This window comes from Alligator mississippiensis, chromosome 2 (assembly GCF_030867095.1).
Source record: "Alligator mississippiensis isolate rAllMis1 chromosome 2, rAllMis1, whole genome shotgun sequence".
Lineage (NCBI taxonomy): Eukaryota > Metazoa > Chordata > Crocodylia > Alligatoridae > Alligator > Alligator mississippiensis.
This window is the reverse complement of record NC_081825.1, coordinates 213,671,464-213,687,559: the sequence shown is the minus strand read 5'-3', so window position 1 is coordinate 213,687,559 and position 16,096 is coordinate 213,671,464. Positions and strand designations below refer to the sequence as shown.

Sequence of the window (16,096 nt, the reverse complement as noted above, 5' to 3'; positions counted from 1 at the left end):
GCCATTTTCAAACTGGTTAATGTGCACTAAACATCTGTTCTATTACAGGTTTAAATCAGTTTCTGATCCCTTAAACCAGTTTATGTGTAATGTCTGTCCCTAGCGTTTAAGTCTGGAGGTTCTCAGGCAAGCAGTTAAGCTGAGTTTCCCCATTCTTCTCTGTCAGTGGAACAGTGTAGAGCAGCTAGAATGCAGAATAGAGCCATACAAGTTATTTCCTATACTCAGTAGTGAGTCTGAACAGAATCTTAATTCTGACATTAAAATAAGATAGGCTACCTACCTCACTTAGGGTGGAGAGAGGGAATAGCTTGATAAAGAATATTAATGTCCTTTCTTGGGTGTGAAAAGAAGCATTGCTGCTTCATTCAGGAGAAGATGAGAACATGAGGAAGAACTCATATGTAGGATTGCTTTGTATGGAGTAAACTTTGTAGAGGAAGAAGTTAACCACCATATGCCCCAAATGGAACAACTTGAATTAAAACGTATTTTTAAAAAGAAGCCTGATTTTTTTTTAAAGAAGCCTAAATTTAAAATAGTAAGTTAGAACTGCCAGCTCAACTCTCCTTCCTGTCCCCAAACCCTAAGCTCTAAATAATTTGTCTGAGTTCCATACATTTCCCCAAGTTCCTATTTATAACTCTTCTCTATGTGGATATGTTTCATCTGGAAACAGTAGAGTTTCTTTATTTCACTGCCTGTCCCACTGACAGAGTTTTGGAAGCAAAACTTCCCATATAGGGGCAGGCCCTTTCACAGTTAGGATCAGCAGTACTCTTGTTTAGTTGTAGGACTTGTTAAAACAAATAAATGTCCTGCATGTAGTGGGACTGATACTACACAACCAGCTTTGTACCACACCATCACTTACTGTGCTCCATCTCCTTGTAAAAATGAATAGCTACAGAGGTTTTAAAAACACAACACTCATGGGTCCTATGGTGAAGAAGGGAGCAGGGAACACTGTTTTTATCTGGATACTTGATCTGCCTGTACCTGCTCATTTTAAATAGTAAGTAATTCCAAAAATATGGAGCATCACTGTGGATGACCATGCCCTGGTTTACGTACCTTCTTCTGGTTTACATACCTTCTCGTGTACCTTCTCCTCTGTGCCTACAAAAATTTCCCCTATATTTATGGAGGGGTGGGTGGTTTCAGAAATCTCTCTCTTTTCTGCCTCTGCTGTGTTCATGTGACTTGCAGCAGGAGGCAGAGGAAAAGAGAAATTAGAACTGCCTGCCAAAAGCCAGTCATGACGCACAGCAAAAAAAAAAAAGAAAAGAAAATATACACTCCCCTTTGGCAAATCAGCAAATTTCTCACGTCTGCTGTAAGGGCTTAAACAATATGTGGGCTTGGCTCAGAAAAGGCTCTTAGAGCTTCACTGTCTGCTTGTTTTTGAATAGTAAAAGAAGGCAGCTGTGTGTTCAGTGCACAGTGCATTGTCATTAGGCCTCTGTCTCTTTACAAGCTGGTACTCAGTTGCGATCTACTTAGGAACTTCAGTTCAGCCCCCCAGACATTTTTGTCTAGGTGCTTTTGTTATTAGGCCTCTTCAGAATCCTTTGCATTACCATTGTTGTATGTGCAATAGATGTTTCTGGCTGAAGTAGCACTACATTTTTGCATAGATAATTTACATGGAGTTTATTGTCCTAGTTAGTAAAGTGATACCATCACAGTTTTCATAACAGACTGTATTTACTCTGTCTCTAGGATATAGGAAAAAAATTAGTAAAATCAAATATTTTTCTCATTTTCATAATGTTTTCATGGTATACTCATATTCTGAACCCAAACTAACTTGCTAGTAGAAGGTATACACTGACATTTAATACTGTATTTTCTCACATACAAGGAACACCTTTCCCCCCAAAATCAGCCCCCCCAAACTGGGGTGCATGTATTAAGCAAGGGTGCTGATTGTGTGCCTGGGATAGAAGCAATCTGCTTTGATTCCTGCTTCACGGTACAGCAGCTGTTGCATTACTAGTTAGGCATCTGAAAGAGTCAGTTGACTTAATTGTTCTTCATTCTAGGGGTGTTAATGATTGTCTCACCTTTTTAATGATCTTGACGTTCGGCTAATCAAGCTAACCTTTCTTAGTGCAATTTTGCTGTTTACTAGCTTCTCCTAGACTCTCTCTTCCTATTTCACAATCTTAGGGATTCTAGCTCTTTTCAAAATCATAGATCTACATATGGAGACCAGTCTTCAGTAGCAGCTAGGGTTTGAGCTTTTAGGAAGCGGGAAAGGTCACACAGTCAGATGAACATTAGGCTCTGTCTGTGCTCTATGCAGCCATAACTCTGGAAAAATCTTTTTGTCTTCATTCTACCTTTCAAAAACAGGGTATATGTTATATTCAGGAATGGGGGTGGGGGGTGTGTCGTGGTTGAAAACATAAGGTAGTTCGTTTTCATTGTGTATTAATGTTGGTACAATACAGATTGTGCGCTGAATCCTGCCTTTGAGGCTTCTTTTTACAGATCAAATTAGTGGACTGTTTGCAGTGTTAGGAGACCTGTCTATATAAGTAATCCTCATGGTTTTTCATGCCTTTGAATGGTAAAATAAAGTTTTAGCTTAGTTTCATCATAAGTTATATCATTATTTATATACCAAATACTATTTGAAATATAAACATTTCAATTGCCTCCTCTCTTCTAATTTTTAGAAAAGCGCAGACAGTTTCAGAGAGGTCTCCTCAAATACTCAACCAAGATGGTTTCCATTCTGACCTGCCGGAGGTCAGGTAGAAGATAATCTGTAAGCCCAGTATCTGGCTCCTCTCTTGGCTCTTGAGGAGTGATTGCTAAGTGGAATCTAAACTCCTTCCTATAAGAAGGCATAGTAGAATGAGTCAGTTAGTCTATAAGGTGCAGATAGATCTACCCTGCTCGCTGCCTGGCTAACTGCCTCTCTCTTTTATATTAGAACTAGACTGACACCACAAATTCATTTTATGTAGAGCACTAAGTAATTATTCCATGAGAAATATTTTTGGGTACTCCCAACTATAGCTTTCAGTTGCTCTACCCCCAGGTTCTATATTACAATTTCCTTTAAATTCTTTAAACCTTTCCCTTCTTTCTTTTTCCACACACTAAAATTAATTGCTCAACTTTCATATTATATTGCCAAGCACCTTTCCCATTTGTAAACCACCACACGTACCTATGGATCCATACAAATAATATTAGTTACACGTCCTTGCAACATCTTGGCTTTTCTATTGTATTTTCCAAGTCCCTTTCTATTGTATATTAAGAATGAAATCTTATCCTTATGTTTTATTTCCTGGCATAAGAATCTCCTCTGCATCCTTTTGTCACCAGCCTTTTATTTCATAATGGCTTCCTTCTTCCTTCATGTGGGACAGCTATTTTCTTGCCTTCACACTACTTAGTTTCTTATGATTTCTTGACTGTTACCATCTTCTTGCGTTCCATCTTTTTTCCCATGCAGTCCACCTTTCCATATCCTGTAAAAGTCTAATTCAGTAGTGCTCAACCTTTTGGCCCTGGGGGCCAGATGTGTGGGGTGGGGGCTGGTCTGTGGGTCAGTTTGAGCTTTGCATATCAGGACTGGACTCCAGGACCCAACACTGCCCCCCTCCATGCCCAGTGCTCAGGGAGCAGGCCCTGGGACCCGGCATGGCCCTCTCCTGCTCAGCACATGGGGATGGGCCTGTGGGCCTGGCACTGCTCCCTCCTGGCCCCTGGCACAGTTGGTTTGGCTCCTAGGGCCTGGTGCCAGCCCCCCATGTGTAAGGATTGGGCCCTGGGGTCTGGTGGTCTGATCCAGTACACAGAGCCTGGGGCTCCCCACAGGTCTAAAAAAATTCATAGATTCATAGATGTTAGGGTCAGAAGGGACCTCAATAGATCATCGAGTCCGACCCCCTGCATAAGCAGGAAAGAGTGCTGGGTCTAGATGACCCCAGCTAGATACTCATCTAACCTCCTCTTGAAGACCCCCAGGGTAGGGGAGAGCACCACCTCCCTTGGGAGCCCGTTCCAGACCTTGGCCATTCGAACTGTGAAGAAGTTCTTCCTAATGTCCAATCTAAATCTGCTCTCTGCTAGCTTGTGGCCATTGTTTCTTGTAACCTCCGGGGGCGCCTTGGTGAATAAATACTCACCAATTCCCTTCTGTGCCCCCGTGATGAACTTAAAGGCAGCCACAAGGTCGCCTCTCAACCTTCTCTTGCGGAGGCTGAAAAGGTCCAGTTTCTCTAGTCTCTCCTCATAGGGCTTGGTCTGCAGGCCCTTGACCATACGAGTTGCCCTTCTCTGGACCCTCTCCAGGTTATCCGCATCCTTCTTGAAGTGTGGCGCCCAGAATTGCACGCAGTACTCCAACTGCGGTCTGACCAGTGCCCTATAGAGGGAAATTGTGGTGGGGAAGCACTGCCACCACTTTTCCACTGTCAGATTTCCAGACCTGGGGCAAGTCCTGTGGCCTGGATGACATAGGGCTATGGGCTGGATCTGGCCTGTAGGCCGGGGTTTGAGCAATCTCATTCTAATCCATTATTTCATTTTCTCCATGTATTATAATTGATATGTAAAATTCTCCTTGCAGCCTTTATAACAGGGTGCTCTGCCCCCTTTGAAGGATGTTCCAAGTCATGGTCACGTCAGGATGTCAGGTCCTGCTGGAAGATTTTCAGTTGAGTTGGAATGGGGGCTAGGTATTTTACTCAGGTGACTGTGGTGCTCAGGATGTAAAAAGGCTGTTTGGAGTCCAGTCACAGGGGGTGTCCTGGAGTGATAACGTCTGGATCAAAAGCTGAAATGAATGAATGTGCTCTGGGGAAGTTGGTCTGGAGAATACCACATAGAGCAGGAAGAAGGGCTGTGGGCACTTGGTCTCAAGGGGAAGCTGGCTGTTTGAGAAGCCTGCTATAGAAGTAAAGCATACTGCTACAATTTACCCTGTCTGAAGGGAGAAGAAATTTAAGGCAAAAAAAGAGAGCAACAAGTATAGGATAAGACTGTGAAAGAAGGAAGCCAGGTTGGGCCAGGTCCATATTGGTTCTGTATGCACCTACACAGAACTTAGGCAGGATTTAGATGCTTAATTTTCAAAGAAAATCCACCTTAGCAAAGGAACTATGGTGAAAGCCAAGAGAATCATTGAGAGTCAAAGAGGTAAATGCTGTGATTTAAAGGGACATATTGGAGGACTGGACCTTGGTACAGGCATTAAGATCTGAGAATCATAGAATCTATTCTTTTATTAGCAGACAGGAAGGATATATCTAGCTAATATCTGGGAAAGGCTCTGTGGTCAATCCTAGTAGGTTAATATCCTGATAAAAAGACATAATTTATTTGTTTTAAAATATAAGAACTGCAGTTGGTGGAAGTGACAGGTATCTGAGGGTTAGGTAATACTGCAGTAAGGCAGAGGTAATGCTACATCTCCGGGGTGCAATAAGGACCAATATTTGCGCTATCATTGAGCATGGATAGTACTCTATATTATTAACTTGTTTATTGTTTACTAGAATAGTGATTGCTTTAATTAAGATGACCAGTTCTATTTCTGTTTGATGATTTCTCACAGTGTGAGAAATGCAAAAATAAAGACTGAATTCTACACCAAGGTCTTTTGTGTGGGAAAAAAAAACACTTCATAGAAATCCCTCCATGTGAATTAACTGTGCTGTAAAGCCTGACAGTGGCCAGACAGGTGCTGAGCTGAGCCTACTTTCATTATGCAAAACTACTGTTTATATTGCCTTATCCTCCCACGCCTATTTGTTGAATTCAGTCACCTATTGTATCCTAGGATAAACCTATGCTATGAACTTTCCTGGGGCAGCTACTGTGCTGTTCCTGTTTGTACATCACTCCTTGGGGTAAGGGATCCTACTGCAAATTGAGTAAGAATAAAATTTTTTGTAGTACCTCATCACTAACTCTGCCCCTAGTGAAATCAGTGGAAGGCTTACCTTTGATTTCAGCGGGGGCTGAGTTGGGTAGCTTCGGACCATTTTTCATGCTCAACACCTATGCTGTATTTATTTTACAAATGTTCTCATCAACATTAAGTAAATTAATTTGGAGCTGGTGATTTCCAGAGGACAAAAGGCCAGGTACGAATTCTATTTTCTTGGACCCTAGGGCAGAAATAGAGTGTCTTCACTGCAGCTATGTCAGCGCAGTAAAGTAATCTTTGCAATTCTAGCAGCTACCTGTCAGGAAGTAGGGGCAGGCAAAGTAGGTGCTGTCCCTGCCCTCTCCTGGCCCCAAACAGTATGTGGGGAACCCCCATAGAGCTGGCTGTGCACGTCGTGTGTGTGGGCCAAATAAAATCCTGCTCCTTAATGGTGAACCCACTAAAGAGGCAGGATTTACTCCACAACGAGAAGCCACTGCATCCTTCAGTAGTCTTTCATTTCTGACATCTAGAGAATTTTGTGAGTAAACATTTTCTGGATTCCAACTGGGGTTTTTAGTTACCGTTCTTATATTTTACTGCCTGTATGGCTGGAAACTTCTGCCAGCTGCCTGCTTAAGAGCAAGCGATAATATTTCTTCTCCACAAGCAAATTTGGCATCTGTGTTTATTTTCAGTATCGTGGTTGTTATGATCATCGTAGGATAAAAACCCTGCATCTTATTTTTGACCCTTTACCAACATGCAGCGGTCATCTTTCAGGGTTAAACTATTAAATAACCTGCCTCATGCAAGTACAAACAATACTGTGCGCTGACCAACACAATATTGATCACTTGGTAACTTAGGAGTTTTCATGTTGTTATGGCTCCAGCATTAAAAATGTCTTTCCAGTGCAACGAACAAAGAGGCTATTCCTGTGATACAAAGGTTGCATGCAATAAAATGAAAGCAAACATTTACTACAATGCATATTCTTTTGTCTCTTTTTCTTGCTTAGATTGAAAACATAGATGCATGCCTGAGTTTCTTGGCTGCCAAGGGAATTAACATACAGGGTCTTTCAGCAGAAGGTGAGTCAATCTCTCATTAGCAAATGTATTTTATAACGAGGGGCTTTACATTGGAGATAAAATAAGAAACTAAGACTAAAACAAATGACTTTAACTTGTGCTTCTGTTTTTTTCCCTATGTTTTTACCATCTCTCTGTAAAAGGTGAGTATAATATAAGTCTAGGCTCAGTACAGTTGACTAATTAATTGTACAAGTAACTTTGAGAAGTTTAGGACTCAACCATTAAAAGGTAAGATCAGAAACATTGCAACTGATCTCTAGAAATTACATTGTGGAAAACCAAAAATTGTATGGCTATGGTCATGACAAAGGCACATTATATCCTATATATGGCAACATGTGAAAAAATATAGATATAAAGAAACAAAAACCCCCCCATATATGGTTGTGTCTTGTAAACACGTTGCAAAATCATGCAAATGAAGTTATCCTCCTGGAGTAGATCAAGCCTTTACATCTGTACTCATAGGATCTTAACCTATATTTTTGCCACATTAATTACAAGCTGCATCATCAATTGTGCTGAAGAATCAGTGTTTGGAATTTAAAATGAAAACTAATTATAAACACTTCATATAACAGCAATTTTTAAAACTAGAAATGGGCCTGAACCTGAAGCCTTCATTCAAATATTTTTTAACTGTGGGGAAACACAGATTTAGCAGGTTAAGCTATCTTCTGTTTAAAAATATTTGTTAATATTTCTGTTTGTAGTAGAATCACCAACTGTATTTCTTTAAAAAGTGTTTTTTACTGGTGTGTGTGTGTGCGCGCATGTGTGTGTTTGTACACACACACGCACACACACATGATACATCTGTATATATTGTGTTCCTTACTGAGAGAGAGCACTGGTTCTTCATTGTTTATTTTTTCTTTCTGTTTTACACAAAGGAGAGTTTCTGCTTTTTCATTTTCTTTAGGTAGATTGTTAAAATATGCCTCTAAATTTGTGTAACAGTAAAATGTAAATCGAATCAGACCTATTGAGTCCACCAGTCACCAGTGGTGTTATATGAGTAGCTATTCACTTTCCAAACTGAGAAGTCCTTTCGTGCTCTCATGGTTACATAGTGTATTCTCTCTCTCTCTCTCTCTCCCACTCCTGTTAAGAAGGCATAGAACTGATGAGTGTTCAAAATGGATCAAACAAAATTTAATAGGCTTATAAGTCTAATTCAGCACCTGATTTCACCTGTACTTTCGCTTAAGTATGTTTGGAAAAGCAATTGGGTGCCAGCAATCTGAGGAAGTGGCAGTTAACTCTGCCTCTCAGCATATTATGTTACACCTCCCTCAGTATTTCTCAGAACAAGTAATTGGATTTGAAAGTTCAGGTGAGAATACTTTGTGAGTTTGATTTCTTGACTTTGTTGGCAAATGTGAGTTGAGGAACTGGTCATTTTGCAAAATGTGCACATTTTTTTCTTCCGTTTGGGGAATTGCCTTACCTGGGTATAAAGCTAAGATTTCTTTTTCTGAGCTCTTGCCAGCATAAAAAAAAACACTGTAGATTTGGAAGCCTGTCTGATCAGGTGAACTGACACAGTTCATAAATATAAGATCAACAAGCCCTTTCAGTTAGAAAAGGAAAGGCTTTCTGTCTTGGCTTTCTCTGCCTTGTTGCCAGCAGCCGGGAGCTCCTGACTCTAAGCACAGCACTGGGGAATCCCAGCTCTTCATGCCAAAGGGATAATTGTATGTGGTTTCTAGCTGTCTCGCACTCTTAGTAAAAGACTAACTGGTATGTTAAGCCTGAAGTTCAGTGCTTGATGGTTTCTCAGAGTATTCCCCTTCCTGCTACCCCACAGATATTTAAGTGAGAAAATCTAGTTAGTTGATGGATAAGAGTTCATCCGTTTTGGGTTATACTATGTTGCCGAGTAGGCTGATAATGTGAGGCATGCACTTTACATTTAATATGTATGTGAGAAGAATTTCCCTTTAGGAAAAGATTATTATCTGTAAAAGAACAGATGCCATCTGGCACCCTGAGGGTGAAGAAGGACAACTGGTTTTGGTTGAAGGGAAGATCTTTAACATAAATGCTGAAGGCTGGGTTGTACCTTCCAGGCTAACTGGTAAAAAGATAAATGATGTTAAAGTGAAAACATTCTCATGGCCAGTTAAGTGCTTACAAATTATTTCCCATTTCACAGCATGGATTTTCAGTGAGGTAGCAGATGCCTGAAATAATTCCTTCCTCCTGTGTTTATTAAGACATATTTAATATAATACTGCTCATTTCAGTGTTTGCTACTGACCAGTTTCCATTCACAGCACTTCAGCCTTACTAGGTTCTGCCTGGGAGCAGCAGACTTTTTTGGTTACTTGGATGATGACCCCTGTAGCTTAGTTGAAACACACCATCTCCTGCTGCAAATAAATGACACCACTGAAATATACCCCTAGATAGCCCACACTGGAAACATTGTTATGCATGTAAATATTATGCATGTGTTATAAGTTCAAGTATCTTAACAAAGGTATAGCATTACACTAAATATAAATGGCTGCCAAGTGTTGCACTGTTCATATAACACGTCTCAGCCTTGGAGATACTGCAAAGAGGTTAGAGTACTGGTGTAAGCTAGGATATCCTGTCTTATCTTCTCTTTTTAATGCTTCAAAGCAACAGTGATCTTTTGGATATTTGGAAAGATCTGAATGACTCCTTTGTTTGACTCCCAGACACCCTCTCTTTCACTTGCAGTCAGGGAAAACTGGGTGATGCTCTTCCCCATTGCAGTGGCACTTTAAAATGTAGGTTTAATGCTGTATATAACTGCAGAAAACAATGTAGTGGGTCCAGAGGTGGATTGGGAGTAGGGGTGCAATGGTGCCAGATGAATGCCGTTTCAGTTGAACATACAACGGGAGAAGCAGCCAGGGACATTTTTATTTTAAGTCCTCAAAGCAAGTAAGAAACCCCCTTCCCTTCCCCTCCATGCTTAATGGCACATCTCCTTCTCCTTGTCCCCGCCACTCCCCTACACACAACTGCTGCTGTCTCAGGTTGTCCCATGGGGGAGAAGGGGGAAGTTCCAAAGCTGCTCCTGCCTGCTCCAGTTGGGGTCTGTGCAGAGCTGAGCTCAGACAGGGACAGAGGCAGTAGTGGGCAGGTCCTCTCCAGTCCCTGTCTGGTCCCTCTTTCGTTTTCTCTGCCAGCCCAGGAAAAGACTCGGGGAAAAGGAACACACCTGCTATCGCCACTATCTCTAGCTGACCCGGTTACATGTGCGGCTTGGCTGGAATGGGTCAGGAGCAGGTCTGAAGCCCTTCCTCCTACCTCCAGAACAGCGGGTGACAGTGACTTGCAGGGGAGGGAGGAGGGAAGAGAATGGGAAGGAATGTACTGTTGAGCATGGAGGGAAAGGGAAGGGGGAAGGAAGATTTTTACCTGATTGAGGGACCTTAAAAAAGTCCCTCACTGTAACTTATACAACACAGTCTGCCTGACCTGGTGTTTGTGGTGGGGGTGAGAGCAGCCACCTTTGCAGTGCAAGTTACAAAATCCTGGATCCACCCATGAATGGGTCATTAATACACCAGGTGTTTTCAGTTGAATCTAGAACAGTTGGCTCAACATAAACAATCCTTTCCTACTTAGTGCCTTAATTTGGATTCAGACATAATTTTTTATCCTTCCAGGAGGAGCTTTAGGATAACTGATCAACAGGGATCCTGGTTTTCTCTGATTTTAAAAAATCCCCAAATTTTGGTTAAAAAAGTAACCCCAAATCCACATTTTCCTGTGATTAAAATGAAACACCACTATATATTTGTCTACATATTAGTGGCGTTTCAATTAAATCATGGAACAATGTGGATTTGGGGTTACTTTTTTTCACTGAAAATTGGGGATTTTTTTAAAATCAGAAAACCAGGATCCCTGCTGATCAAATACTGACTGGCTGACTTGTCTATGTAGCCCCCCTGAAATCAATGATGCTCCCCATCCAAGATGGGTAAATTGATGGATTTGGCCTAATAAATCTACAGTGGAAGCACTGCAATAACTAAAGAGAAAATGTAAACCTGTCTCCCATTCTATAATTAACACTAATTCTTGACCTTGATAAGACACATACATGTTACTATCTTTGTTTCACCTTGTGTGAATTTGTCAGCATGCTTCATAATTCCTGACAGATAGTGACTGAGGCCCTGAGAAAACTTAGTGTGCCAAATTTGCAGAGTAACATATCTAGGGCAAACAAACCATGTCATAGATACCTGTAAGCCACTCCTACCAGATAACTTGTGTCCTGCTGGGAGTAACTTGTGATCACTATTTACTGATGCCTTTCACAGTGTGATTCTGTTCCCAAAGATATAGCAATGCCTATCCCATGGGAGCTAGAGGGGGATACTAGTAATGACTGCTACTTTGAAAGATTAACTACTAATAGAAAAATGCAACAGATTCCATAGACTGAAATTTTGAGTCTTAAATGCCATAATTATTTAAAATCCTGCTCTAGGACACACTCATTAACTATCATGGAAAATGAGGATATTATTAAAAAAAAAAAAGCAGAAAGAACATGGAACCCATTAAACCAGGGGTTCTCAAACTTTTTGTTACCTTGACAATGGGGTTGCAAACTTCTCTTCCCTCCCTAGAAGACTTCTCTTCCCTCCCTAGAAGTGGTGGTGTGGGGCACAGGGCCGCCACTGCCATTGAGCACTCCATGCCACCACCACATGTTGTTTGCCACTTCCCCGCACCCAAGTCTGGCCGGCAGATGAGCAGAGGTCAGGTGGGTCCCCGGGGGCCAGCGGCCCAGACTTGGCCGTGGGGAAGTGGGCACAGTGCACAGAGGTGACACAGAGTGCTCAATGGCGGTGTTGGCCCCGCCCTCTGTGTCACCACTTCTGGGGAGGGAAGAGAATTTGCAACCCCCTTTTAAGTTGCCAGGGGGTTGCAACCCACAGTTTGAGAACCCCTGCATTAAACAGTGCCATTACCAAGCCAGCCAGTAAGGCAGGGGTGGGCAATTATTTCAGCTGGAGGGCTACTTAACAAGTTTTGGTGAGGTATTGAAAGCCACAAGAGTAGCCCTGCCCCTTGACAGGTGCCCTGCCCCTTGGTTCCATCTTGGAACTGGAAGTCAAACCCCCTAACACCTGACCTTTGCCACCAGAAGTCTCTCCCCTTGCCCCTGAAAGTACTTATTTTGGCTAGGGAGTTTGCCATCTTAGAACTGGGAAAAAAACAAACTATTGTCTAAAATCAAACAATATACATTAATCTGGTTTCAAGAAATATTTTTGTCCTGATTTATATGTGTTTGTGTAGTGTATATAGAGGTGATTGCACAATAGCTTAAAATGAAGTCTTACTTTTGTATATTGTAGGGGGGAATGGGAGGGTATGGGTGGGTGGGTACAGGGCTTGAGGGGGGCTGTGTGTGTGTGTGTGGTTTGTGTGTATGTGGGTTGTGGGGGAGAGTGTGTGTTGTGGGGTTGTGGTATGTGTGGATGTGTGGAGTGTGGGTGGGTATGGGGTTTCTGGGGGGGTGTGAGTGTTTGGGGGGAGGGTAGCTGGGGTTTTTTGGTGTGTGTGGAGGGGGAAGGTGGCTGGGATGTGTGAGGGAGTGTGGGGTGTGCATGGGGAGTATGGGTGCATGTGTATGGTGATGCAAGGGGAGGTGTGGGTACATGTTTGCAGCGTGGGGAATGTTTTCTCATTCCCGCACATGTCTCATGTCTCTCAAAGGGCTTTGAGATGCTGCAAGAGGCACATGTGCACTCATGTGGATGTGCCCCACACATTCTGACAGCGTGCAGTTCTCGGCTGAATGGCTAGGACTGCAGGACACAGTAGGAGCCAGCTGCAGTATTTGGTCCTGGCCATGCAGCTAGGAACAGCGTGGTGCAGGAGTCAGCCTGGCCTGGCCAGCAGTGTATGGTTCCCAGCTGCATGGCCAGAACCATACGGTGCAGTGCTTCTGGGTCCTGCCACCGGCTCCTCCTGGGTCCTGCTGTCGCTGTCACCTTGTCATGTTTGACAAGCAGCCAGGAGCAGATAATAATTAATTTTCTAAATTTTAGGGGCCCCATGGGCCGGATAGAATTGCCCACCTATTTTGCCCACCCTTGCAGTAAAATGTTTCTGTGCAAGTTGCCAAGATCCACTGGGTAAAATGCAAATAATTTTATATGCTCCCTTTGCAAATCCCTTAGAAGAAGTAGAAATTTATAATACCTTCAGAGTGGAAATATAAACTGAATCCCTCTCTGGGACTCTAAAACTTGAATTTCTTTTTTATAAACAACCTAACTATCATGGAGAGATTTACCAGGACAAAGCAGAATTTGCATTTGACAATGTACTGAAATAATTTGGCATTGTCTAGTGTAGTACAGCTCTGATTAAATAAGTGGGTTCTGCCATCTGCATATTTGTACAAGTGATAGCTCCTAGAATCCCTAGTTCTGAACCAGAAATACACTATGCTACACACTGTGCAAAAATACAGTCCCTCCCCAAGGGTATAAGTTTAATAAAGGGAACTTTCTATGCACATATGGGACAACTTTTGTCTACTTTTTTGACGTCTACTACTTTGCCTTTGGACATACAGTCAGTAGGCCTGTGCTAAGCAGCAAGTATTCACTTCAGATTCAGATTCGGCCAATTTGGAGGGACAGTGATTTGATTTGATGAATTGAATCACTGTTCTGATTCAATTTGGCTGAATCAGATCCAAAGATTCAGCACTGCTTCAGAAATTTGGCCATAGACTAAACAGGCAGCAGTCCTTGATGCCAGACACAGCTGCCTCCAGCAGGTAAGTCTGTTGTGGTGGATGGAGGGGGGAGGGAAAGGACATGCAGGGGGGACAGATTAACACCTCCACAGCAAGGGAGGGGATTAGGGCTGGGACAAATTGGCCAGATGGGACTTGGGGAGGGGGGGCTCCTGCCACTGTGTGCTGCCGTACACCACTGGTCTGGGAGGGCATGGGAGTGGGCATGTGCCCCCAGATCTGTGTGGGGTGGGCTGGGCTGGGACGTACTCTGAGAGGCTAGCCCCAGCTGCCCACAACTGGGCTGTGCTCTGCAGGGTGGATGGAGCCAGGGCTGTGCTCTGGGTGGCTAGCCCCCGCTGCCAGGCTACGCTCTGTGGGGCAGGCAGACCCAGGGCTGCAGTCCAGTCTGTGGCTGGCACTAGCCTTCTGGAGTGCAGACCCGGCTCTGCCCACCCCACAGAGTGCAGCCAGGCAGTGGAGGCTTGCTGCCCACAGTATTGCCCTGGCCAAGGACGGGGTGGGGTGGCTCACACCGCTGCATGCTGCCAGTCCGGGAGCTGCTTGTGTGGCAGCTTGTTCAGTGGCTCTTGCTGCTACTCCTGCCACTGGTCCGGTAGGGCATGGGGTGGGGGCATGTGCCCCAGGATCTGCCCAGGGCAGTCAGGGCCAGGGCTATGCCAGGCAAAAGGCAGAAGGCACTGGGAGCAGGGGCTCTGCCCACCCACCGCTAGCTCAGCCAGAGTGGGGCCGGCTCGAGACTGAGCCCCTGTGCTGCCTGCAGACAAGCAGTGTGCAGCAGCGGGACCTGGTCCAGCCTCCCCACGCCTCAAAGATGAACAGTGGCTTTGCCTCAGCTGGGCAGCCAGCAGCGGAGCATGGGGGGGACACATGTGCCACCCAAAAACTCACTGCAGCCCCCCATAGACCCTGCTCCGTTGCCTACCCTGCCCCGATCTGGAGGCACTCCCTGCCATCATGCCCTGCCACTGGCCACTCAGCCAGGATGAAGCCACTGCTTGTCCTTTAGGTGTGGAGAGACCAGGCCAGCTCCTGCCGCAGTGTGCTGCTTGTCCAGAGGCAGCTCGGTGGCTCAGTCTTGTGCTGGCCCCACGCCGGCTGGGTGAGGAGCAGGAGGGCATAGCCCACATTCCCAGTGCCTTCTGCCTTCCATCCAGCGCAGCCCCGGCCCTGCCTGCCCCGCACAGATCCTGGGCCACATGCCCACACTCCATGCCCTCCTGGACCGGTGGTGGGAGCAGCAGCGAGAGCCGCTGGACAAGCTGCCACATGAGCAGCTCCCAGACCAGTGGTGCACAGCGGCGCGAGCTGCCCCACCTCCTCCCTTGGCAGCACTTGCCCCAGCCTGGGTTCCAGCCCCAGCCCCAATCCCTCCCTCACTGTGGGGCCATTGATCTGTGATCCCCACCCCTTTCCTCCCCCCTCTCCCCACCACAATAGACTTACCAGCTGGAGGTAGCCATGTCCTGTCCAATGTGGTGAGGACTGCTGCCTGTTTAATCTATGGCCAAATCTCTGAAGCAGCACTGAGGCTTCCAATTCAATTCAGACCCTTTAATTGGTCTCCTGATTCGATTTGGACTGAGAGTTTTGGCTGCTGAATTGGGCCAAGTCTCCTCCAAATCAAATCTGCTACTGAAGCATTGCACAGCCCTACCAATCAGCTTTAGCTTTGTATCCATGCCTATGCTATTCCTTGGACCCATACAGAGGCAGATCTTGAGCATTTGCAAACCCATGTCTAGTTATTCCCAGTGTTTTCCACTGTATTTCTCACTGCCATGGTTTTTCAGATTACATACAATCAGATTATGCATTGTGGGAACTACAATATTTTTTGTAGGTAACACCTTAGTTGTCTCTAAACTAACATGTTTGCTGGAAAAAGATTAGTCCAGCATATTGTAAAATCATAAATCATTGAAAGGTAACATCTTAATACACCAGTGATTTCAACCAGAGTGTTGTGACATGCTATCCAACGTTAGGTGTGCAAGTGCAAAAATGATTCATAAGACAAACCCAAAGATTTCAAAGAAGAATCCACAGAAGAAAAATCTGAGTTGTGGCATTTTTGAGTTCTTTCCAACAGAAAAATTGCTCTATAATTTTTTCATTGTCAAAAAATGAAAACTAGGAGCATACTTTTTCAAAGCATGGCTTGAGTCTTACAAGGCATGCCTTGAGTCTAATCATGAATGCCTTATGTCTAAAAAGGTTAGGAACTACTGTACTAGATTTTCATACAACCTCTTCATGCATCTGTAGCTAAATAACTTTAAGGACAATTCGTGGCTGCAGCAACACTCCAACCCTACTTGCAGCTCA

At 44.1% G+C, this 16,096-nt stretch overlaps 1 protein-coding gene across 1 annotated transcript in view; it reads left to right on the top strand.

Moving 5' to 3' along the window:
* NAV2 (neuron navigator 2) overlaps positions 1-16,096 on the top strand; it is a 417,342-nt gene that overhangs the window by 167,154 nt on the left and 234,092 nt on the right. Inside the window, exon 4 of the mRNA XM_059722729.1 lies at positions 6,918-6,990. Coding sequence (XP_059578712.1) covers positions 6,918-6,990 — 73 coding nt within the window. The remainder of the gene's footprint in view (positions 1-6,917; positions 6,991-16,096) is intronic.